This window comes from Oryzias latipes, chromosome 2 (assembly GCF_053564925.1).
Source record: "Oryzias latipes strain Hd-rR chromosome 2, Olatipes_Hd-rR_3.1".
NCBI lineage: Eukaryota > Metazoa > Chordata > Actinopteri > Beloniformes > Adrianichthyidae > Oryzias > Oryzias latipes.
Genome location: NC_136238.1, coordinates 28,734,570 through 28,760,136, shown reverse-complemented (window position 1 = coordinate 28,760,136; position 25,567 = coordinate 28,734,570). Strand labels below are relative to the sequence as shown.

At 41.6% G+C, this 25,567-nt stretch overlaps 1 protein-coding gene across 2 annotated transcripts in view; it reads left to right on the top strand.

Moving 5' to 3' along the window:
* The window catches only part of LOC144987983 (uncharacterized), a 37,264-nt gene that overhangs the window by 11,406 nt on the left and 291 nt on the right, over positions 1-25,567 (top strand). The window contains exon 3 of one of the 2 annotated variants that reach the window (XR_013651676.1): positions 17,077-25,487. Coding sequence is in view for 1 of the 2 variants with exons in the window: in XM_078937931.1 (XP_078794057.1) it covers positions 720-724 (5 nt within the window). In the remaining variant the exon portion in view is untranslated. Of the gene's footprint in view, positions 1-719; positions 8,632-17,076; positions 25,488-25,567 lie in introns of those variants that run through there. The other variant, XM_078937931.1, reaches the window with a different exon arrangement.

The window sequence follows — 25,567 nt, the reverse complement described above, 5'->3', positions numbered from 1 at the left end:
TCAATTTCAGTTTTTTAAACTGATACAAACTCTTGCAACTTGGTCTTACAAGAGTACCATTTGAAGTGGTGACGGCTCCAGTACTAATATACCCTCTGGTACTATATTCAATAACACAGTCGCTTTTCCACTCAGAAAATTGCTTTGCCTGCAAATTAGGATGTAGGGATGAAGCTGGAATTACAGAACAAACATAGCAATCAGATCTATTCCTTTCTTTAGCCAGTAACATAACATACCTATACCAAGAATTTGTCATATACAGGTGAGTTATGTTCATTTTTGGACTATTCAAAACATCATGTTCATCAATACTCAGCCATCGTCGAGAAACATTTAGTCTTTCCTCGTTGGTGGTTCTTCTTGCAGGTGGATAATGATTCCAAAAGAACCAAATCCATGTGGTGGCTCCTGTCAGGAATAGCAGGAACAGTAAACAAAATAAACTGTCTCTTAGCCCAGTTGGACACGCCATGGTGGATATGTGCCTATCTTCGGGAGGGAGAGGTTACTAGCACATCACCTCCTCAAGTCCTCTAACAGTGTAGGATCCGTGTAGTGCAAAAGAGATCTGGTGTGCTTTCTTCCCTAAGACTAGGTGGATTCCCCTGCTTCGCTGACGTTGAGACAAGCAGCTTCTATACAGCTGCCTCCCTTTGTAGTCAGACTTCCCCACCTAGCAGTTGGAATTAGCCTCACCCAGATGCTTTTTCTTGCAGTGTGACAGGTGGATCCAAGACGTCCTTTCAGCGATCTTGACAGCTGTTGGTGTAGTCAGCAGGACTTGGAATGGCCCTTCCCACCGTGGGCTGGACCAACACTTCCTTTTTATGGCCTTCACAAACACCCAATCGCCAACCTGCACTGGTGAAGTGTCCTGTGGAGATAAAAAGGAATCTGGCACTTGATTTGTCCTTTGCACATCTTTAGTGGTAAACATTTTTCTCAAATAATCCACTAAATTTGCATCATCATCTGGAGAATGTTGCTGTGTAGGATCAAGGTCTGGTAACCTATAAGAACGTCCATACAACATTTCAAAAGGCGTTAAAGGTTGACCTGCTGTGCGTGTGATACGCATGCTTAGTTGAACTAAGTCTATGCAGTCAGGCCACTGTCTGTTTGTCTCTTCCATGCATTTCTTTAACTTTGATTTGATAGTGCCATTAGTTCTCTCAACTAATCCTGCACTCTGTGGGTGATAACTACAATGTCTCTTTAAATCAATACAAAGATGTTGAGCCATTTTGTCTATCACTTGATTTACAAAATGTGTACCATTATCACTTCTTATCACTTGTGGTATGCCAAAAGTTGGGATTATTCTTTTACAAATAGCTTTAGCTACTGTAATAGCATCTTGTGTTGCACATGGAAAAATTTCAACCCATTTGGAAAATGCATCAATAATCACTAAACAATATTTCAATCCCTTGCTTTTATTCAATTCAATAAAATCCATATGGATTGTATGGAAAGGAAAAGGTGGTTCAGGAAATTTTCCTCTCTTAGGTCTAACATTGCCTTGGGGATTATGACGCATACATGTTACACATTGTTTACAAAAATTTTTTGAATAGAGAATAAATCCATAAGTTGTATAATATTTCTCTAATAAGTTCATCATCCCCCCTGTTGAGACATGGCAAGGCCCATGACTCAAAATTGCTGCCCATTTGTACATGGATTTTGGTAAAATAGGTTTACCTTCTGTGCTGACATAAAGACCTTGTTCCAACTTTGCTCCCTTTTTCAACCATAAATCTTTTTCTTGTTTCGGTGCACTGTGTTGCATTTCCTTTAAAACATCAGCGGGTGCATCTGCAGTCACATCCTCATTTGTGCATATTTCTACATCTTTTGTTGCAGCTTGCTTTGCTGTTGCATCTGCAAAGGCATTTCCTTTAGAAATATGATCTGTTCTTCGTGTGTGTCCCTCACATTTACATATTGCCACTTTAGATGGTAACATTACAGCAGTTAATAATTCTTTCAGTAAGTCTACATGCGTTACTGGTTTTCCTGTTGACGTTTTAAACCCTCTGTTCTTCCACTGTTGACAAAACAAATGCACTGTAGCAAACGCATATTGGCTATCAGTATAGATCGTAACTGGCTTATCTTTAAACAGTTTGCATGCTTCAGTTAAGGCTGTCAACTCTGCTGATTGTGCTGAGTAATTCCCAGGCAGGGGTCCTGCCTTCAAAACCTTATCTTGAGTTACAACAGCAAAACCCACTTTGTTCCTGCCTGTCTCATCTTTCTTCGCTGACCCATCAACAAAAACTATTTCCCCCTCAGTTAGTGGTACATCTGATAAGTCTGGTCTCGGCTTGTAAACTAAAGTTGTTTCTTGTAAGCAATTGTGAGGTTCTCCATCTTCTGGTGTAGGCATCAGCGTAGCTGGATTCAATGTAGTACACCTTTCAACAGTCAGGTGAGGCTGTGAAACTAATGTAGCTAAACATGATAAGTGTCTTGCTGGTGATAAAAATGTCATTTTAGTTTGTAATAGTAAAACTGAAACTGCATGCGGCACATACAGAGTAAGCTTGTGGAAAAGCACTACTTCAGCTGAGCTTTCCACTGCCATTGCTGCTGCTATCACTGCTTGAACACAAGGAGGTGGTGCTCTTGCTACAGGATCTAATTTTGAAGAATAAAATGCCACAGGTCTCTGTTTATCTCCATATTTTTGTAACAAAACAGATGTCATAAATCCATCTCTACAGTCTACAGTTTGACTGAAAGGTTTACTGTAATCCGGAAGAGCTAACACTGTTGTTCTGGCTAATGCTTGTTTTAATTCACAAAATGCTTTTACACCTTGTTCTGTCCATTTAATTTTATCATAAGCTGCCATAGGTGCTTCATAAATCAATTCTTGCAGTGGGGCTGCTATTTCAGCATAGTTTGGAATCCACATGCGACAGTAATTACATAACCCTAGAAATGACATCATTTGTTTCTTTGTTAAGGGTTGTGGTGCTGATAAAATCGCCACTTTTCTGTCTTCATTTAATTTTCTACCCTGAGATGTCAAAGTATGGCCTAAATATTTAACTTGTGGGGTCCATAGCTGTAATTTGTCTTTGTTTACTTTGTTTCCAGTCTCTGCCAAATAAGTCAATAAAGCTATGGTGTCCTTTTTACAAAACTCCTGTGAGGTTGATGCTATGAGAATGTCATCTACATAAGTTATGATTTGACTTTTCATAGGTGGCTCAAATCCCGCTAAACAGTTTGAAATAGCATCAGAAAAAATGGTAGGACTTTCTGCATAGCCCTGAGGTAGTCTTGTATAAGTGTACTTCTTTCCTTCAAAAGTAAATGCAAACCAATATTGACTATCTGGGTGTAAGGGGACTGAAAAAAATGCATTACTTAGATCGATTACTGAAAACCATTCTGCTCTTGGATCTAAGGTATTTAACAAAGTGTGAGGATCTGGTACATTAGGTGCTCTTTGTACAACTGCATCATTTACTGGTCTCAGATCTTGAACCATCCTCCAAGATGTAGAAGGAGGAGCCTTTTTAACTGGGAAAATTGGTGTGTTACAAGGTGACTCTGGGCACTGTACTAACACTCCTGCTTTGTACAGTTCATCTATCACAGGCCTTATTCCCTCTTTTGCATCATCCTTTAAAGGATATTGTTTTTTCCGTGGAGTATATTCTGTCTTCCCTCTAATGACCACTGGTGGGCATCCTTTAATTAACCCTACATCTGCTGGCCCTTTAGTCCAAAGTGACTGTGGAAGATCTTTAAGAGAATCTTCCTCTTCCTCTGTCAACATAATTTTCACTCAGCTTCTTCTGTCAGTCAGATGCGCATTAGCCTGTGTAATCACTACCCAGTTTAATGCAATCTTTTTAAACTTAGTTTCAGGATTGGTAGAAATCCCAGTTTCCGGATCAGTCTGCCAGTCCAAAGTATAAGTCACTTCCTGCACATGTTCTTTCATTTCTTCCCATTTTTCTCGTGAACCTTTAGAACAAGAAATAAATGGAACTGCATCTGCCATCTGTTTCCAATTTGTCAGTCTTTCTGTATACATTAAATTTTTTGCTTCTGGTGTAACTGTCACAGTACAGAAACTAGTTTCATCTTTCCAATAAAAATCATTTATTGTACATTTTTGAAATCCTAGTTTACTCACTGCTTCATCATATCTCCTGTCAGGGCCAGGAGACTTTTTGCATCTCAACATGACATACAGATTTTCTGGAGACATAAAATCTGCATGGGGTGACACTCTGGCTTTTGCTTTTTCCATTAAGTTTTTTTGCAGTCTGTCCAAGATCAGTTTTCGGTAGATCTAAAGTCCAATAATAGTGTGGTTCACCTCTGCCTTCTAACACACAGATGTCTGTATCTGGGCAACGTCGTGCTTGCATCCCCCCTTCTCTGGTGGGGTAAATTCCTAACTTTAATCTTATCATGACATCTCTCCCTAAAAGATTAAAAGGACAGTTTGGTGCTAAAACCACAGGAATGCTTGTTGTTTCATTAGTGTCAGGATTTTCAAAACAAACTGGTTTACTCAAATGTTTAGTTTCAATTTGACCATCTGCAGATCTCATTTGTATTGTTTTATTTGACTTAGGAAAATCATTGTAATGACTTTTTATCACAGTTCTACAAGCCCCTGAGTCACAAAGAAAAACAAACGGTTGTCCCTGAACATAAAGAGTTATTTCTGGCTTTTCCATAAGACAAACTTCAGTGAGATCTAAAAATTCATCACAAATTGGTTGAATTTCTGGTTCAGATTCATTGTTAATCTTGACATTACTTCTACCATCTAGTCAATCTGATTTCTTTCTTTCAGGACAATCTCTCAGCCAATGATCTCTCTGTCCACAAATCCAACATCCATCATCAACCTGCTCTGACCCTCTGTTGCTACTTCCTCTAAACCTTCCTCTAAAACTTCCTTTAAAATTTCCTTTTCCACGACCACGCCCTTGGCCACGTCCACGATTTCTTCCTCTGTTCATGTTCCTTCCAAAAAACACATCACTACTTTCCTCCTGCCAAAATGTATCTACACTTTGATTTCTAAATTTCTTCTTATTCACCATCACTTTTTCTGCATGAACAGCAAAATTCATAAACTGTTGTAGTGCTCCTGTAGGTAGATCAATGTAATGCTTCCTTATCCAGTCTGTAATTTCTGGTCTCATAGCTTGCAGTAAGGCTTGTTTCAGCTGCTGTCTATAGGCACCATCATCATTATCATCATCTCTGAGTCCACTGTTAGCTTTGAAAACTTCTTCAAATCTGACTCTAAAATCAGACACTAACTCTCCATCTTTTTGTTTAGTTTGACCAATCTTTCCATAATCAGGTCTCATTGGAAAGGCTTCTCTAATTCTTTGTCCTAAAAGTGTAAGACTTTGAATTAACTCTTGACTGTTATGTGGAAGAGGTCTGGGTGGATCGTCATCATTCATAGGATTCCAATTTCCCTTTACTTTTGCCCAGTCTGCTTTCATAGCAGTCATCCATGCTTGCTGACATTCAATGCCATTCAGATGATAAGCTCTCTGAACTTCCATCATTTGCTCATGAAAATCCTGTGGATTTTCCCTGTGAGAGATAACTCCCTCTACTGCCTTCTTAACATCCTCCACTGTCCAGGTCCTAAACACAAGAAGTGTAGGTCTCTGGCCATCTTCTCCAGCTCTAGGATTGGGCACTTCAATCATTGGAAATGTCTCAGCAATTTCAGATGACCCTCCAGCTTCTTCCAAACCAACCCCCATAGTTTTACTCCATTCAAGTTTTTTCCCTTTTCCTCTTAACATCATTTTTTCTTTTTCTGGTTTATTTAAATCAGTCAGTGGCGGGTAAAGACCCGTCAAGGAAGGAGCAGTTGGCCCCTCATAAGGAGGGGGTGAGAAAACAGCTGGATTCTCTTCCCCCCCTTTTTCCTCACGTCCCTGCTCACCCTGCAGCTCAGCTGCAGCCTGCTGCAGGGGTCTTGGTCTTATCACAACTGATTCATCATCCTCTTTTTTAGCAATCAGACATGCTTCCCTAGTTTTACTTTTCTGAATGCCATTCTTTCTTTTTGTTGCTTCATTTAACCACAGTTTTGCACAAATTAATTCTTCACTCCTTGTTGTTTCTTTTTTATTTTTTATTTTGTTTTTAATTTGTAACCTTTGAACTAATTCAGTACATGCCTGTACTCCAAGATTCCCCTTAAAATTGTAGTTTTTATCCCATTTTCTCAAGAACGTAGGTGAGCCTGGATGAGCTCTTTCCATGTATTTTGAATCCCCTGTTAATTCTACTTTTCTATTTGAATTCCCCATTTGTTTTTTTTTCTTTTTAATTTTATTTATTTATTTATTTTTATTATTTACGTTAGTCACAGAGTGCGATCAGAACCAACAGAGAATTTCTCTCAGGACCGAATTTCACTCCCCGTGCAACAAGCTTCTAGGTCAGACCTATTGTCTGATCCGGTCACACGTTTAGGGTCCTCCCAGGAGCAAAACACGTTTTTTAGACTCTGGGTTCCTTTCACCTAAAGCCAAATGAGATGAAATCTTGTTCTACTCCAACAAGCAGCCTTGTGTTAACACCGCAAGGTTTCCAGCTGCCCACTGTTCCGAACAAGTTCACTCCTTTCACACAGGCACACACATTCACACCAAAAAAACTTTATTTTTATTTATTTTTAAATTTTAATAGGCCTTTTAGGGACTTGAACCCTCTTACGCGTTTTAGGCTGCAGGACTCGAACCTACACCTTTATACAGAATTCTGGACTTTTCCGGGACTTCAAACCCACACGTGTTTCAGGCAACAGGACTTGAACCTGTCCCTCAGAATTCTGGGCCACTTCGGGGACTTGAACCCCTGAAAAAGCGCTTTACTTGCCTTGTTGTTGTGGTCTGACTGGTTCACGGATAACGTCAATCCGGACCCAGGGATCAGACCAGTCGATTGGCCGGCGTAGAATTCACTACGACGGACTTTCCTCCGCAGACCTAGTCTCACGGGCTGTCGACAGACTTCAATCGGCGTGGTCCTCCCCCCAAGGACGCAGATATGTTGTCATCCGGCTCGAAGGACCAAAGAATGTCAGATAAATGCATCTAAACATTAAAGAAAAACACAATTAGAAATAATAGACCACAGCAAGAATCAAGTTTCTCATGCACGAGGGAGAAGAAGCCAGTGTGACAGAAGACAACCAACACGCTGCTCTTCTCAAAAGTCTGCCTCTCCCTGTGCACCTTTTATTAAGAACACAAGAAGGAGGTAACAGTTTCAGGACAAACAGAAAAAGTTCTTTAGGGGGTGTCATACAATGACCCCTTTGGTGGATTCTAACTTCAAACAGTATCACTTATCAGCTGAGGACAGTGTGTCGTAAAACCCCCCCCTTCCTGGCTGGGCATGAGAAGCAGATGACCAAACACACAGAACTGTTTTCAGAAGAGGTAAAAAGGTCAATCTGAGTTAACATTTAAAGAAATACATTTAAACAATGATAATAATAAAACAAATTCCTTCACACGTATTGATTTTAAAATTCTAGTTTTAACCTATAGAGCTTTAAATGGACAGACCCCAAAATACTTATCAGACTTGCTCTGTCCCTACGCTTCCATCCGTGCCCTCCGATCCTCAGATCAAAATCTTTTAAAGATTTTTAAGACCAAGTACAAAACCAGAGGTGACCGGTCGTTCCAGGGAATAGCCCCCAGACTCTGGAATGCCCTCCCTCTGTCCCTTCGTGTGGCCGACACGGTCGATTCTTTTAAAAGTCAACTGAAGACACTTTTATTCAAAAATGCTTTCAGCTGACTGGTTTTATTGTTACTTTTATTCTATGTTTATTTTTCTTCAATTTAGTTTTGCTTACATTATATTTAATTGATTGTTTTTCAGTTTTTACTGTGTTGTATATTGTTTATTGTTCAGCGCTTTGTGATTTTATCTGTGAAAGGCGCTATATAAATAAAACTTACTTACTTACACTCGCACACATACTCATGAGACGCGAGCGTTTCATTGAGTGATGCCTGTATGTGAGGCGGCCAATGCATGTGAGAAGAATAGGGAAAGCCACTGTAAGTGGCTCAAATGCGTGGAGGGGGAGGGGCCTAGAGATGATCGAGCGCGCGTAAACATCTGTGGGAAGGAAACGGAGACAAATATAAACACAACCTGATATGTGCGTGCGTCTGAGCTATGAGCAAGTGAACTAATGATTCGTTCTTCTGACCTACGGCTAGTGTATCAGTGCCAGAGTCTGCAGTAGGGGCCTCAAACTCGCGGCCTGCGGGCTATTTTCGTTTCTAGGTAGGTCAGGTAGGTCGTTTCTACCTGCTGCCGTTAGACAATACAACCTTAGCTGCTCCCAGTGAACCACGTTAAGCAACATCATCGGCTCTGTCATATTCCTTTTACCCTGTGCAATAACCGATATATGATCATCCTGTGCAATTTGGAAATGTATGTGTAGATTGTGTACATATGTGTGTATATTAACTCCATAGTTTTTCTTTTTTCTTTACATATTGCTCTCTGTTCCTGTACTGCTGCTGCAACAAGGAAATTTCCCCATCGTGGGACTAATAAAGGGATATCTTATCTTATATCTTATCTTATTTCCGGCCCCTGCCTTAATATGAAAGTTTAATGTCAATGCGTCCCTCCAGTTTGTATGAATGACACTTTTTCCTTGTCGTGCGCGGAACTAACCAACCAACCAACCAATCATAGTGGGGTAAATGACTCTTGGGGGCTTGACAATGACCGGTGTGGGTACCGGATCGACTCAGGCTGCCAGATCTTCTCGGGGTCCTTCGACCAATGCTTACGTCACTCTACGGCAACACCAGTTGGACAAACTACTCAAACTACTAAGCGATTTCACTAATTAGCGACGTTACCTAGTCGCTGTACTTTAAGAACATATTTGTTCTGTTTATGTTTTAAACGGAGAACCATTAGCAATAGAAACTTATTTTTCCAATTGAGCATATGTATGACTGTATAAAAACAATATTTATTTATGGTGTGCAGTCTGATTTAATTCTCCCAAATGTCTGTTTCCATTTTTTTTATCTCAATAATAAAACAGTGTCATATTGATATCTATAATCAAAGGGAGCAGCCTACAGTCCTAAGCATTAATCGAATTCCACACTATGGAATTACAGAGCTTCATTGAATTTAGCAGTTACGATTGCAAAGTTTATATTTCCCGTTAAAAACTTATTGAAAGCATTAAAAAACGAATTACAAAAAACAACACACTTTTTTGCTAAATTTTTATTTGTTCTTCTTGTTTTATCAAAACAAACAACCAAAAATAAAATTTCGATGTAATACTCATACGTTTCTCACGAATAACGGAAAATTATGGTATTATCGTTCACCCTATTCAATTCAATTCAATTCAATTCAATTTTATTTGTATAGCCCAAAATCACAACAACAGTCGTCTCGATGGGCTTCGAAGTAAAACATGAACTTAAAAGGATCACGAATACAAAGAGTTCAATAGGAAAATACTAAAATGAACTAACAAACTGACTAAGCTATACTGGCATCCCTGCCCTTAGACCCCCCTTCGCGGTAAGGAAAAACTCCCAAAAAAAACGGATTCCGGAAAAAACGAAGAAACCTCAGGGGTGCCCACATGAAGGAGGGATCCTCCCCCAGGACGGACAGGCGATTTACCAGAACTTTTAGAGAAGAATTAACTTATCTAAATCTACAACTACATATATAAAAGTCCAGCAGACGAGCTTCATCCAGTCGTGGTTGTGGGGACAGTCAAAGGCGCAAGTCGAGCCGGAGACAGGAACCACAGCCAGGTGTAGGAGCAGGAGCAGAGACGAGGTACTCGGTCAGGTACAGAGCTAAATGATAAATTATGATCAAGAATAGAGGAGAGGAAGGGTAGAAGTAGAAAAGAAAAGAGGACAGAACCCCAGTGCACCATAGTTACCCCAGCTTCAACTTCTAGCAGCCTTTTAAAAGAAATAGTTATTAAGTTTAATTTAAACAAATTAACATTAAGTTAAATTAAATTAAATTAAATAGTCTCTTAACTAGCCTGATAATAAGCCTGTCCAAAGAGGAATGTTTTCAGTCTAACTTTGAATGTAGAAACTGAATCGGCCTCTCTTACATGAGCTGGGAGTTTATTCCATAAGACAGGGGCTTGGTGGCTAAACGCTCTACCTCCAATCGTACTTTTACTAATTCTAGGAACCACAAGCAGTCCTGCATTTTGCGAGCGAAGTGTTCTCATTGGATGGTAAGGGACTATGAGGTCCTTAATATAGGACGGGGCCATTCCATGTAAGGCATTATAGGTTAACAGCAGGATCTTGAACTTGATTCTAGAATCAACTGGGAGCCAATGGAGCGAAACTAACACAGGAGTGATGTGATCTCTTCTGCTAGTTCCAGCTAACAATCTAGCTGCTGCGTTCTGAACAAGCTGGAGACTTCTTAAGGAACTCTTAGGACACGCTGCTAACAAAGAGTTACAGTAATCCAGCCTCGACGTAACAAATGCATGGATGAGTTTTTCAGCATCACTCTTAGAAAGTATATTTCTGATCTTAGCAATATTCCGCAGGTGAAAAAAGGCAGTTCTACACGCCTGAGATATGTGAGCCTTAAATGATAAATCCTGGTCAAATAAAACCCCAAGGTTTCTAACTGTGGAATTGGGGGCTATACTTATGCCATCCAGGGAGACTATCTGAGCAGACAGAGTATCTCTGAGGTTTTTAGGACCAAGTATAATGACCTCAGTTTTTTCTGGGTTCAAGAGGAGGTAATTAATTGTCATCCAGGTCTTGATGTCACTGATGCAGGCGTTCAGTTTCTCTATCTGGTCATTCTGGTCAGGCTTCATGGATAAATACAACTGCGTATCGTCGGCATAACAATGAAAATTAATGCTGTGTTTCCTGATTATGTTTCCTAGGGGTAACATATAAAGCGTAAACAGGATCGGTCCCAAGACTGAGCCCTGTGGGACTCCATAGTTGACTCAAGTGCACTGAGAGGAATGGCCATTTACATTAACGAACTGATACCTATCGGACAGATAGGATTTAAACCACTGGAGAGCAGATCCTCTGATCCCTATGTCCTGCTCTAGTCTACGGAGTAAAATACCGTGGTCTATAGTGTCAAAGGCTGCACTGAGGTCCAACAGGACCAGTATAGAAAGTAGTCTAGGGTTGGGCGATGTCCCCTAATTTGGCCGTTGACGATGTTTGCTGTCAACCATCGGGATGGACGATGACATCGTCGGGGGGGGGGGGGGGGGGGGTATTTTTACATTTTTCGTTCTTATATAACTGCTATTCGTTATTTTGCTTTTTTCATTTTATTTCCCAACTAATGGTTAATCCGCGATGATCCAGTATAAACTGAGGGAAGTGACTTTAACAGAAAAAGTAACAAGCAAAATAGAAAAGAAGTAGTCCGCTCCCGCACTTAACTAGCGAAGTGGACCGGCGGAGGGCGGATTTACAGCTTTATGTTTGATGGGAAGGGGGGGGGGGTACATGAGCGGTATGTGTGGGAGATTTAAGACTGCGATCCGTCCCGCAGCTCCAAAGCTAATGTTGTTAGCCCGTGTGTTAGCATACTGCTAATCCTGGCTACGTTCAGAAAAAGCACTGACCACACGGATTAAAATTCAAATGATGAGCGAACAGGTGTTTCATAATAACCGTAACATTATTAAAAGCACGTTTAGAAGATCGTCTCGTATTTTACCGAGCTGACATGTCAATGTATATAGCCGCTCGGCGCTGTTATCGTTTTGTATTGAATTGTTACCTTCAATAAAGTTTGGAAAAAAAGCCGCTCGGCGGAAGTTGTATCCTCTTCCGGTTTTCAAACTGCGCATGTGCAAATTCTGCGCGTGTGTGAATGATTTATTCCGACCGAAATTGTGACCTTAGTGAACGTTTTTATATTCTGAAAACATTTTTCTGGGCCCATGTACACGGTTGGATTCTAATCCGACCATTGATCCCATCAGGATATTTTGTACATGTAACCGCGGCTTATGGTGTCGACGCGCAACGTGGCGGGGGCGTGGCATCACGATGGTGGTCTCTCCATCGGGATGTCAGTCACCCATCACGATGGACGATGATATCGTCCATCGACACAACCCTAAAGTAGTCCCTTTTCTGAGGCCAATAACAAGTCATTAGAGACTCTAACTAGTGCAGTTTCCGTGCTGTGGTGGGGTCTAAACCCCGACTGAAAGTCTTCAAAGTGGCTGTTGTCCTGTAGGTGGCAGTAAAGCTGCTTAACTACAACTCTTTCTAGGATTTTAGAAATAAAGGGCAGGTTTGATATCGGTCTATAGTTGGCCAAGATGCTAGGATCCAAACTGGGCTTTTTCAGAAGAGGTTTAACAACTGCATATTTAAAAGACTGTGGCACGTAACCCGTTTCCAGAGAGGTATTTATCATTGTTAATATGGGATCATTAATTAGGGGAAAAGTTTCTTTAAAAAGTCTAGTGGGAATTGGGTCTAACAGACAAGTTGAGGATTTGGAGGACGTAATAATTGATGTTATTTCTGCTTGATCCACAGCAGTGAAGCAATCTAATGTTACAGAGGTTTCTATGGATGCCTCCATTTCTACCACTTCAGCCTGTTCTGGGCTGATAGTAGGAATAACTTGATTTAACTTATGTCTAATATTTGAGATTTTACTATCGAAAAATGTAAGAAAATCATCAGAGCTGAGAGAAACAGGAACATGTGGTTCTACTGAGCTCTGACTGCGAGTTAATTTAGCAATAGTGCTAAAAAGAAATCTTGGATTGTTTCCATTCTCTGATATTAAGGTTGAATAGTACTGGCTTCTAGCTCTACGCAGAGCTTTTTTATAATTTAATAGGCTATGTTTCCAGGTATCCAGAGACTGCTCTGAACCGGAGCGGCGCCATTCTCTTTCCAACTTACGGGTTTCTTGTTTAAGAGAACGAGTTTCAGCGTTAAACCACGGTGCTACTCGGTTTTGTCTGACGAACTTAGGTTTCAAGGGGGCAACAACATCGAGTGTACTCCTGAGGGCTTGTAAGGCATCATTAACAAAGTGGTCATTTATACTAGGACTGATGCTAAGGGAGCTGGTCTCAGAGTATTTTCTCAGAATATCACTAAGTACTGGCTGAACTGTGTGTTTAAACTCAGACACAGAACGGTCAGTTAAGGTTCTTCTAAGCTGTTTCTTATTCACTGGGGCAGAAGGATGTTCCAGTGTAAACTGGAAGGTAATCAGAAAGTGATCAGAAATGATGGGGTTAAGAGGAAGGACACTCAGCTGGCTGATCTCTATACCATGGGTTAGAACAAGGTCCAGGGTGTGCTTATGACAGTGAGTGGGTTCATTCACACTTTGGGTGAAACCAACATCATCTAATAAAGCTGCAAAAGCCTTTCCTAGGCAGTCACTGGGGTCATCAAAATGAATATTAAAATCCCCTAATATTATAATTTGATCAGAATCTAAGACAATAGTCGATAAAAAGTTGGAAAACTCAGTTAAAAATTCTGAATATGGGCCGGGGGGGCGATAAATAATTATGAGTAAAACAGGTTTTCGAGTTTTCCTGTTTGGGTGACTTATAGACAATATGATGTTTTCAAATGAATTATAAGCATTTTTAACTTTAGGGCTGAGAAGTAAGCTAGACTGTGATATTACTGCCAAACCACCTCCTTTCCCAGAAATCCTGGATTTCTGTTAGTTAGCATAAGTGGGGGGGGTTGCTTCATTCAATCTAACATAGTCATCCTGTTGGAGCCAAGTTTCTGTTAAGGCTAGAAGACTAAGGTTGTTATCAGTGATTAACTCATTGACTAAGAGGGACTTGGAGGAAATGGATCGAATGTTTAATAAACCGCATTTAATGACATCATAATTCTGCTTATGAGAACTGCCGTCTGTCACTTTAAGGTTTCTATGACGCGCTCCTTTCATTTGTCTTTCAGCACATAAGCTAAAGCTCGAACCTGCTTGACTTTCCCTGCATGGGTTTTGCACCGGCACTAACCCTAAGGGAGGCTCAGAGGAGCGTTTTACACTGCTGCTCTGCGCCCGGGTCTCGTCTCTGGATTGTCAGGTTAACAGACTAAGGCTAGCAGAAATGTTTCTAGAAAGAAGAGCGGCACCGTCCCGGGTGGGATGGACGCCGTCTCTCCGCATGAGACCGGGCTTCCCCCAAAACGCGCTCCAGTTATCCACAAAACCAACGCCGTTTTCTGGGCACCATCTAGACCATCTAGACCACCCTAACTGTAACTGACCAATCACTATCGTATATGTCATAGTGCCAACTTACAGCCAATAAAATAGTGTAACGTCATCTTTGCTCGAAGGACCCCAAGACGATCTGGCAGCTCGAGTCGATCCGGTACCCACACCGGGCTTGAAAGCAGGAGAACATTTAAGGCAGGAAGCCTGACAGCCCCCTCCTCGGACGACATTATGGAGTTTCTTACTTTCCTTTTTAGAATGTATCTATTCGCTTCTTAATTTTCTAAATACATGCAGTCAGTGCTGAACTTTTCTCTGGGCCGTACAGACCCGGAGGAGGGTTACGGTTATGGTTACGGTTAGGCGCGAGGCGGCGTATCAACCCCGACCAAACGGTTTTCATGCACAGCTGTCACCGCAGCTCACCGCTCCCGCAGGAGTCAGGTCAGCTGACCAGAATAAACGTCCCACACCTACATGCGTGACAGCTAACGGGGCTATATATTTTATATTTATTTGAATGTTTTGTAATATATGTAGGCTTTTTTAATCAGTTGGTGTTTTAAATTATTTTAACTGATCACTCAACTACAAAACCCACCAGGACACATGTACCATAATGCATTGTTTTGTAGTCATCAGGGCAGCTTTCAGTCAGTTCAGCACTAAATTTCCAGCTGTGTTCGCTCCCTTTCTCGTGATATTTTTTTGATGATTGACAGGTGATGTTGGAGCAAAAAAATATATACCGTAATTTCTGGACTACAAGCCGCTACTTTTTTCCTGCGCTTACAGCCTTGCGGCTTATTCAGTGACGCGGCTAATTTATGGATTTAATTGGCGGCCGCCATGTACGTACTTTCGAACTCAGTGAATAGTTTGAATTCTCTATCTAACACCAAGCACGAGGCATTTTTATTCAACACACCTCTTAGCAGCCAAACAGCATGGACTTGACTTCAGGTCTTAGACACTTCAGTCATGGTTCAACAAAACGAAACACGCATGCCCGGCCGCATCCCAGAATCCTTTGGGGCCATTAGACCCAACGTGCACGTGATCGCCGCTACATTATGATGAAGCTTTCAAGTTAAAAGCAATCGTTAAAAGCAGCGTAAAAAAGTCCACCGTCACCAACGGGTTTGGAAAAGCCGGTTTGCTGCGTGACGGAGAGAACAGCGCATGGAGTGAATTTACACTCCATTTACGGTTTCTAAGGAAACCGTAAAAGCGGAATTTTGCTTTGAAAAACTCACAGCCTCCGTGTGAGCTGGAGACATCTTCTCCTGCTGATTGAGCTGCGGGGCCGATGGCAGTCTGATGGCTCCCACCCGTAACAACGCACCCGCCCCTCATACACAAAACGTACAGTATTAAGTCCGATTGCTTTGCACAGAAACGATTTGCTCCATCCACCGGCGCAAGGGGGACGAAGTGCTCCTCCTTGAAGCTGCCCTGGCCAGAGGTGTCGGAGTAGATAGGAAGGGGAGACAAGGAGCGCGCGGGGCGGGAGCGGAGCGCAGAGGCGTCCGCGGAGTGCAGAGGCTTCTGAATTCTGACGCACGCGCCGCACTGAAGCGCGCGTATCGCGCTGAGGCGCGCGCTTTTCAGTCGCCGCTGCTTTATTTTACCATTGTGTTTTCTAACCAGTCCTGTTACTCCCATAACGCTGCTGCGACACAAGCGGAAGGAGAGCTTTTCCCGTTCACCCCTCCATGCACTGCTGCTACTTGCTAATTCTTAAACACGTACAACAGAATGGCGAGCCGGGCGTTGGCCCCGCCTTTAGCCCCTAAGACTCATGGGAAATGTGGAATCGCGGATGTAAATTTCCTCATCATAACTGAGGGATGTAATGTTGATTATATGGTTACTGTTTGTAATTTTATGTTAGATACCTAGATTGTCAATAAGTAAAAAAAAAATGAAATAAAAACACCATAACTGAGGGACTTGTGAACAGAATATAGGCTGTTTGACAGATGTCGGTACACTCAAATACGTGACCCAGAGGCAAAACTGGCACCACCCACAATGTGCTAATAAATTGCACTCACTCTGGGATGCTGGGCGTGATCTGTCAGGATGACAATATCGGCTAACACATGCGCGGCTTGTACTCTGACGCGGCTTGTGTATGTATAAAAGCAGTCAAACACGTGAATATGGGTGGGTGCGGCTTGTAATCGGGTGCGCTTTGTAGTCCGGAATTTACGGTATATGTCGCACACCAGGGGATCGGCACAGCGTTGAGTCCACCTGGGTGTTCTCAAAGACGTTGATTGTGCATCTTGGCTGCACCTATTTGGTGTCACCAAGATAAATTTCCATCCGTTTTCTTTACTATTAATACTGTCATGACAGCGATGGTGCTGTCAGTTTACCTGTTGTTGCATTTTCAAAAGTGCAGAATAAAGTGTGACACTGAATTTGAAACAGCACATTGTAATTTCTGCATCTATTATTAAATTAGTTATTAGTAATACAGTGGAAATTAGTAGATTTGGTTAGCATGTTGATTTACGGTATGCACCCCTAAATCTTCTGGTTGTGCCCCTAAAATTTTCAGTTGGGGGTCACAGTGCCCCTGGTGAAAAAGGTTAGTCTAGAGCCCTGTAGAGGACAGTTTTATACTGTTGTGCTAAAGAAAACAAGAAACTTATTATAAAACATTAAAAGTTTTTTATTGTGCATATTTTGAATGATTCTATGTAAAATGGTATTGGTACTTAACAATGCATGAAGTCACCATAACATATAATAGGGCCTCTACTTGTGTTTCTGCAGCCCTCCCCCAGTGTTTGATGACTGAAGAGGAAGATCTCTGCATCCAGCAGAGGAACTTCAGAGTGGAACAGGAAGAACCGGAATGTCCACAAACCAAAGAGGAACAGGAGGAACAAGAACCTCCACAGATGAAAGAGGAACCAGATGATCTCTTCATCAGTCAGGATGAAGATCAGCTTGATCTGAAGCAGGAGACTGATACCTTGATGGAGATTCCTACTTATGAGGAAGATGAGAACAGTGAAGCAGATCTAAACAATCAGCAGAGCTTTAATGTAACTGATAGTCAGGATGAAGAAGGAAACCAACATGAAGAATCAACATCAACTACAGATGAAGAGACAGAATCAACATCAACTACAGATGAAAAGACAGACCCACAGAACAGAGATCAGAGGAAGAGAAGAGACAGAAGACATGTCCAAAGTGTGGACAGCTCTCACATGTCAGCAGGTCAGTGTGACTCTGATGTTAGAAAAAAACGGAAGAAGACAAATCTTGGTAAGAAATACAAACAATCTCCAAAAAAAGAGAGACTTTCCTCTATCAGGTCTTGTAAAAACTCAAGAATAATTACTAACCTGTCTGACTACATGGAAACTGGATCTGATGAAAGATGTTATATCTGTAAAGAATGTGGCAAAAGCTTTTGTTACAAATCTCTGTTCAGAATTCACACAAGAATCCATGCAGAAAATAAGAGATTTTCTTGTAAAGACTGTAAGAAAAGTTTTAGTCACAGATCTCATCTCAAAAGACACATGAGAACTCACACAGGAGAAAAGCCTTTTTCTTGTAAAGAATGTAAAAAAAGTTTTAGAGATAGATTTAATCTCAAAACTCACATGAGAACTCACACAGGAGAAAAGCCTTTTTCTTGTATAGAATGTAAAAAAAGTTTTAGTCATGTATCTACTCTCAAAACACACATGAAAACTCACACAGGAGAAAAGCCTTTTTCTTGTAAAGAATGTAGTAAGAGTTTTAATCAAAAATCTGATCTCAAAATACACATGAGAACTCATACAGGAGAAAGGCCTTTTTCTTGTAAAGAATGTAAAAAAAGTTTTAGTCATAGATTTAATCTCAAAACACACATGAGAACTCATACAGCAGAAAGGCCTTTTTCTTGTGAAGAATGTAAAAAAAAATTTAGTCGAAAACATCATCTCAAAACACACATGAGAACTCACAAGACTATCTCTTTACAATGTAATAAAGGAGTTAGTGTAAACTCTAAATTATAAACTTTTCTGATAAGAGGTGGACACCTCAACCTCTGCACCACAGTCAAAGACTTTATTTTACAGGAGGGAAAAATCTGATTGCCTCCATATCATATTGATGAAGTATCTTCATTAGAGGGAGGCACAAGTGACTATTTAAAGTGTCGAAATGAAGTTTTCTACAAATTATTTGTTATAATATGATATTCTTACTTTCTATGAATTATTTTTAGGTTTTCATCTTCTCTACATCAAAAGGAAAACAAACGTAATGGATCAATAAATTTGAATCTTTGTGTAATAATATTAGACAAAGAGTTTAACTGCTGACAAAATATGTACAACTTTTTCACAAAATGTATTGTTTTAGATGTACCTGCAAATAGAAATGAGTTGTTTTGAGTCATTAGAGCTAATTCTTGAATGTCTTCATTATGGTTGAAATGTTTTTTTTATACATCTTTAATTTTAACACTTTTAATGTGATCAGTGAACATGTAATAAACATTTAAACACAAATTAGTGACTGCAGTATATTAAGGGCAAGTAATAGGGGTGTAACGGTACACATCGTTGTACCAAACCGTTTCGGTATGGCACTTTCAGTTCGGTTCACCTTTGTACCATTTTTGGTTTTTAAATTTTATTTGTTTTTTTTGTTTTTGTTCCCCCCCATGTTTTAACTTTGCGCCGAGACGGAACTAATGTTAACTGCGAGTTTTCGCCGAGACGCCATTAGGTGACAGTTAGCATGTTAACTATAGCACTATGGCTAATGCAGACACGAGACCAGAACTTGAGGACCCACCCATCTCCTTATGCTCTCTTGTGTGGGAACACTTTTGATTTATTGTGAGCATCCATGAAAGGAAAAAACAGTTGGATAAGTCGAACACCGTGTGCCGATATTGTTTTGCGAAGATTGCGTATGCCGCTGTAAAACATCTAATCTGCTAATGCACTTAAAACGGCATCACCAGATTGTCTGTAATTATTAATGACTGAACTGTTTGGCAAAGTCTTTCAGATGCCGGTGGAATATAAGTCTACTATTTTGGAGGAGATGTAGGTAAAGGTTACCAAATACAGAGCAACAGGATGCATCCCTCTTGATGCTAACCCTCTTGAATTGGGAAGAACCAATAAGACCAGCTATAAGCATATTGCAAAATTGGCAGAGAGGTATCTCTCCAATTCTGCAACCTCTGTCCCGAGTGAGAGGGTTTTTTCTAATGCTGGGGACATTGTTACTGCTAAAAGATCTCCCCTTGTTCCTGGATATATTTACAAACTAATCTGAAAACTGAATACTAAACTGAAACTTAACTCAGCAAAATCAAATATAGGAAAGATGTGAGATGACACACAACGCATGCAAAAACTTTTTTGGCGCTGGCAGTGGCAGTCATATCACGCTAAGTCGCGTCTTTCAGATCTTTGGAAAAACTGAAGGAATCTCTGCATCCCAGATTTCTTCTTGGGTTTTGGTTTCTGCAGGTTTTCAATCTCCTCTTTGATCTGATTGAATGTGTCCATCAAGGTCTTTGAAAGCATCATTTTCTCATCCTCCTCCTTCTTCTTGAGGGTCTCTGTGAGTGAGGAGATCTCCCCCAAAAGGGAGGACTGTTCTTGCTGCCGTTCTCCTTCCAGGTTCTTGTGGTTCTCCATCAGAGCTGGTCTCCATGGGACTGTTGCCTCCCTCTGTGGTGTCAGTCAGTCAGGAGGTGGGAGGGAGGGAGGGAGGGAGGAGTCTTTGTCCTTCTGGACATGTTCTTGGATTGGGAGCAGATCAGCTTGGAGTCCAGGGGACTCCTTCAGCTGTTGGGCTGAGAGTCTGGGAGCTTCAGCTGTCCTGCTTTTCTCTGCACTGACAGCAGCTTCCAGCTCTCTCTCTCTTTCTCTTTCTCTCTCTTTCTCTCTCTCTCCACGTTTGCTGGGTGTCTTTTTGCTGCAGCTGAGCGCTGCAGGAGTGTTGACTTGGTCTCAGCCACAGACTGCTGACATGTTAGCTGATGTTTCAGCTGAGTCAGCTCTTCTTTCCAAGCTGATGTTTCCTGCAGAGATTCCTGCAGGAGTTCCTCCTGCTCCTTCTTTCCCAGAGTTCCTGCAACCAGACGGAGTCTTTGTGCTTTGGAGCTGCTTCTCTTGGATAAAGCGCTTGGTTAGCTCACTTTGATCTCTTTCATGTGGGACTTTGTCTTGAAGCGGATCAAACTGAAGGTGGGACTCCCAAAGCAAACGTTCTGGGATGTTTGCTTCAGCTCCGTGCTTCTGTTCTCTGGTTGGTCCAAAGCTCCAGTGCAGCCTCTCACCTCCTCCACCTTCCTCTTTGAGGGAGGCAGCAGAAGCTCCTCCTCTTCTTCAGCTGGATGATGCTGTCCTCCACCTGCAGCTGGACCTGGATGTTCTCACAGACCATGTGGCCTCATGGATCAGAAGGTTGAGGGTTCAAGTTCCTTCATGGTTGAAGTCAGACAGAAGAAGAGTTTGGTTTGGATCCTTTCTTGTCTTTCTGTTCTCATTTAGTCTCTTCTAGTTCCAGGTCTGGTTCAAATAGTGGAATCATCCAAAAGGATGAAAACAGTCCTCCAAGCAGACGTCAGATTGAAAAGCTCATCAAAGAACACATCCAACTAGCCAATCAGCAAAGCACTGACAAGCTGGACTTGTGCTCTCCTTCAGTGAAGAACCTCCTCCTGCTGCTCCTCCATCTTTAGCTCTGACTTTGGAATTCTTAGCTCCTCCTCCTCACCATCACTGTGACTGTTGACGTCTTCCAACTCCTCCAGAAAGCTGTTTTCTGATGAAGCTCTAACATCTCCTCCCTGTTGCTGCTTTCAGTCCAAACTCACTCTGTTCATGTCAATTCACTCCAGAGAAAATCCTTTTTCTGGGAAGAATTTGCTCCAAGTTTTCCTCCAACTAAGAATCTGCAAACCCAGATGAGAACTCCCAGCAGGAAAAGAATTCATCTGCAGGAAACTAGAAAAAGGCCTTTTTGTGGGAGGAAACCATTCCAGATCTTTACAAACACCAGAAATCCCAACTTTTCCTCCACTTAGCCTGAGTTTGGGTTCCAGGAAGCGGTGTGTGTTCAAGCTCCGCCCCCAGCAGCATCTCATGAAGCCCCTCCTCCAACATGAGGCCACTGGGTATTTCTGAATGAACCTTTACATTTCAACAGAAATTTAAGCTAAAATCAGGAAAAAAAACTCTCTTCATGTTTGAAAACAATCAAACATTCAAACAGGAAGAGAAAACAACGTTTGTCAGGAAATCAACAGATTTGATTGATTGTAAATCTTCCTGTTGGAGTTTGATGAATGGAAGTAGAATCTGTAGAAAGTCAGTTGATGTTTTCCATTTCAGTAAATGAAGGTTTGATCTGCAGATTTCCTGATCCCTTTCTGACTGGGATCCAGACCTGATCTAGACGTGACTCATGAGGAAGCAAACAGCACAGAAACTGCTCTGAATGTTCCCTCTTCTTCACTTTCTGTCTGACTTCAACCATGAAGGGACTTGAACCCTCAACCTTCTGATCCATGAGGCCACATGGTCTGAGAGAACATCCAGGTCCAGCTGCAGGTGGAGGACAGCATCATCCAGCCGTCACAGACTGGGGGCGGAGCCTGGAGATGACTGCTGAAGGTCAGAGGGCGGAGCTTCATCAGGATGAAGGTGCTGCTTGGATTCTGCTTTGATGTCCGTCTGTTCTCAGTCCCTTCATGGCTGCTGCTCAGAGCTGTTTCTGGATGTTTCTGGAGAATTCATGTCTTTACTGATCCAAATGTGGGATTTCTGTTTTTCTTTGGACTTTTCTTTATTTAAGGCTTTTAGCTTTTGGAACTTTCTTTCTTTCTATGCTTTAACTTCCAAACGGGTTTATCTAAGACAATCTGATTGTTTTTCATTTGACTTTCTAGGAACTTTCTGTTTCATCTTTGAGGATTTGGACTTTTGAAAGACTTTTAGCTGCAGTTTCATCCTTTGAACCAGATGGATCTGAATCTAGAGTCAAAGATTCTAAGGAAATCATGGATTCATAGACATTTGATTGAATTTCTGTCTGGATCAGAAACCAACAGCAGACATTTCAAGCCGTCATCTGTTCCTAATGTTCATTCCCCGGCCGCCATCATTGAAAGCTTTTGGAATAGTCCCTAAAGCCAGCGATCGGGCCGCTTTGGAGCATGAACTCATCACTCGGTGTCACGGTGGCAGAGAGATGACAGATCCCAAATCTGAGGCTGAAATGATCACGTCCTACCAGCTCCACTCTGGATTTGGGACCAAAAACCTTTGAAGATGTTGGAGCATTGTTGGAGAATAGACTGACAACATTTGTTTGGAAGAAAGATTGACCTTTGACCCCTCCCTCATGTGTTCCACATCCAGCTGCAGACACACCACTACAGCTCCCATTCCACTTCTGATCCAGCAGTTAGAACCAGAGCCTGCATTTGCAGCAGGTTCCAACCCACTGACCACTGATCCACACAGGGGGACGTCCTAAGGGGCGGAGTCAGCCCCTGGAGAGAGCAAAAAGGAGAAATGGGGGTCACTCTGGGCCTCTCTGTGTCTGGACCTTCAGAGGGACAGTGGTTTGGTCCAGAACACGGATGCTAAACTAGCTCTCTGGAAACTTGAACTTGTTGAATGGGAAACTTCCTGAAATCTTCTTCATCTCTTGACTTGTTCTTTCTTCATCTGAATGAGCTCAGTCCTCTCCCAAATCCAACTCCATCTATCTTCAGTGCTTTGGACTGAGTTAGAGAAGAACTAGAGCTTTCTCCAGATGTCCTAGTACTTTTAGATCAGTGTCTTCCAATATTTGGAGCCCAGGTTCACTTCTTTCCCTGACAAAAATCCCAAAAGGCCTACCAGCCACCAAATAGTCAGAAAGCAGAGAAACTTGCTGGTCTGCATTGGTGAGAAACCAGTCCCTCCAGGATGACACATGGCTTTTTGGAATCATTTCACACACAAACAAACGGGAAGTTGTGCTTGTTTTTCTGAGAAAATGCAATCAAATGTGTGATAATGGTCAATGTAAATGTTTGGATAAAGGCTGTAGGGGATTCAGGGATTGTGGAGCGGTTGTTGTTTCCTTCTGGGTTAAAGTGCAGTTTTGTGTAACCTCCCAAAGAGGAGAAACCCAAAAAAGAAAGGAAAAGCAAAGAGACAGGTGGAAGCCATCATGAGATTCCTTTCAAACAGGAAGTTCTTTGTCATTTCATGCACTAGTTTCATTTAGCTCTAGTTGTTGAACATTCTAGAAACTCCTAAAAACATTTTCTGTCCACTTTGAAACCATATGGGGCTGACTTGGCCTTGCTCGCTGGGATACGGCCAACATCCAGAAATCTACCAACAGACATTTTTAGCTCTAGTTGTTGAACATTCTATGTTTTGAAGAGGCAGGCTCTTCTAGAAGAAACTAGCAGGAGCCCCAGCGCTGGTCTTTGCTTGGATTTGGTTTAGACTTGTTCAGAGTCAAATGCATGTTTTAAGGGGAGGAGGATTATTTTGTTGTTGCTGTTTTTGTTCCTATTCTTACAATCCACTATATGTCCCGTGTTGAATTCTACTATTAAAATGTGGGAAACAAATGTTTATCAAATCCAAATCAATCCAAAAGCCTAGAGACTGGATGGCCGTGGTCCTCCCTTTGACCTGGACAGTGGTTGCCATGGCGACCTGCACACTCACCAAGCTGGAACTTAGAAGAAGAAAAAGAGACCAAAATGATTGATAAAGCAGGTTTTCCAGAGAAATCCCACAAAGTGCTTTCCAAGCTAGAACTAAGAATATCCAGCATGCATTTGGAAAAACTCATTAGCTTCTTGTGGAAAATGATGAGTCATTGGAAAAGCATTCTATGAATGCTCAGAAAACTTCCTCTAAGGTTGTGGTTGTTTGGAGAAGTCCTCCTCTTCAAAGAAGTTCTCCTGACCATCTTCAAAGTCACTTTCTGCTTTTTCAAACGCTACTGTTCAACAAAAACTTGGTTTCTGCCACAAAACCAACCTTAGACACTGAAACAGAATGAATCCAATGCAGAAATGTGTTGACACCTTTAATTCAAAGCTTCAATCAGTTTGAATCTCATGAAGAACATTTCAAAAATCCACATTTGGATCAGGCGTCTTCATCAGAGCACAACTCATGTTTCCAGGACTGTGACTCACCAATAGATCCTCATTTCCTTTACACAATCTGTTTCCATCATTTGGATTTTTCATAAAAACTTGAGTCAGAAAAGAATTGTTGCCCCAAAATGTCCAGTTTGAATAGTCTACAGTTTGTTGTGTTTGGTTGCTAGGTAACAGGGTCTTTAATGTCTATGATGTCATGGTGGCTTTCAGAGTTGAACTCCTGAATATGACGGTAAACATTTGGATTGAACAAAAATGGGATTGAAGCTCATGCTAAATCCTGATCTCAATGCTGAAAAAACCTCCTCCTAGATTCTGGTTGTTTGGAGAAGTCCTCCTCTTCCAAGAATTCCCGAAAAAAGCCCTCATTTCTCCTGACCATCTTCAAAGCCACTTTCTGCTTTAGTTTAGTCCAAACTTGCTTTATGCTGACAACATTTACAGCTTGAATCAATCTGAAGAATCCAAGGAAACAAACCAATCTAAGTCTGCATTCATGCCACTTCAGAACCAACAAAGCATGTTTCCAGGACGCTGACTTACCAATAGAACTTGGGATTTCCTTTGCAGAATCCTTCTCCGTGTGTTTTCCTTTGTTTTTCTCCCCAAAACCTAAAGCAGAGATTTTTGCTGAGCTGCAGAACAAACGTCTGACTGCTTTAACCGCCGTTGATGGTTTTTTGTGTTTCCCTCTATAGCTGCTATGGTCTTGGTATGGTTGCTTGGTAACGCTGTCTTTGATGATGATGACGTCAGAGTGGCCTCTAGAATGAACTTTTTTCTTGTGGAACCAGGAGCTGTAACCTTTAGGGCACTAGGACCCAGACAGAGGTCCAGGCAGTAACAGTCAATGAGTTATATAGCTAGAGGAGACATCACGTGATTCCTCATGGGAGGAGAGCACCGACATCTTGGTGAGGTCAAGTCTCTGCTGAACACATTTTTTGCAAAATGCCGCTTCATTGTGCGGGTCTTTTGTTTTTTTGAGAAATAAGTCCACAAAGGAGGAGGGCATAACATTTCACAGGTAAATACTATAATTCTTTCCTTTTAATGCTTTTCATTTTAACATCAAAGTGATCGTGTCAGATGAAATCTTTCCTGTTT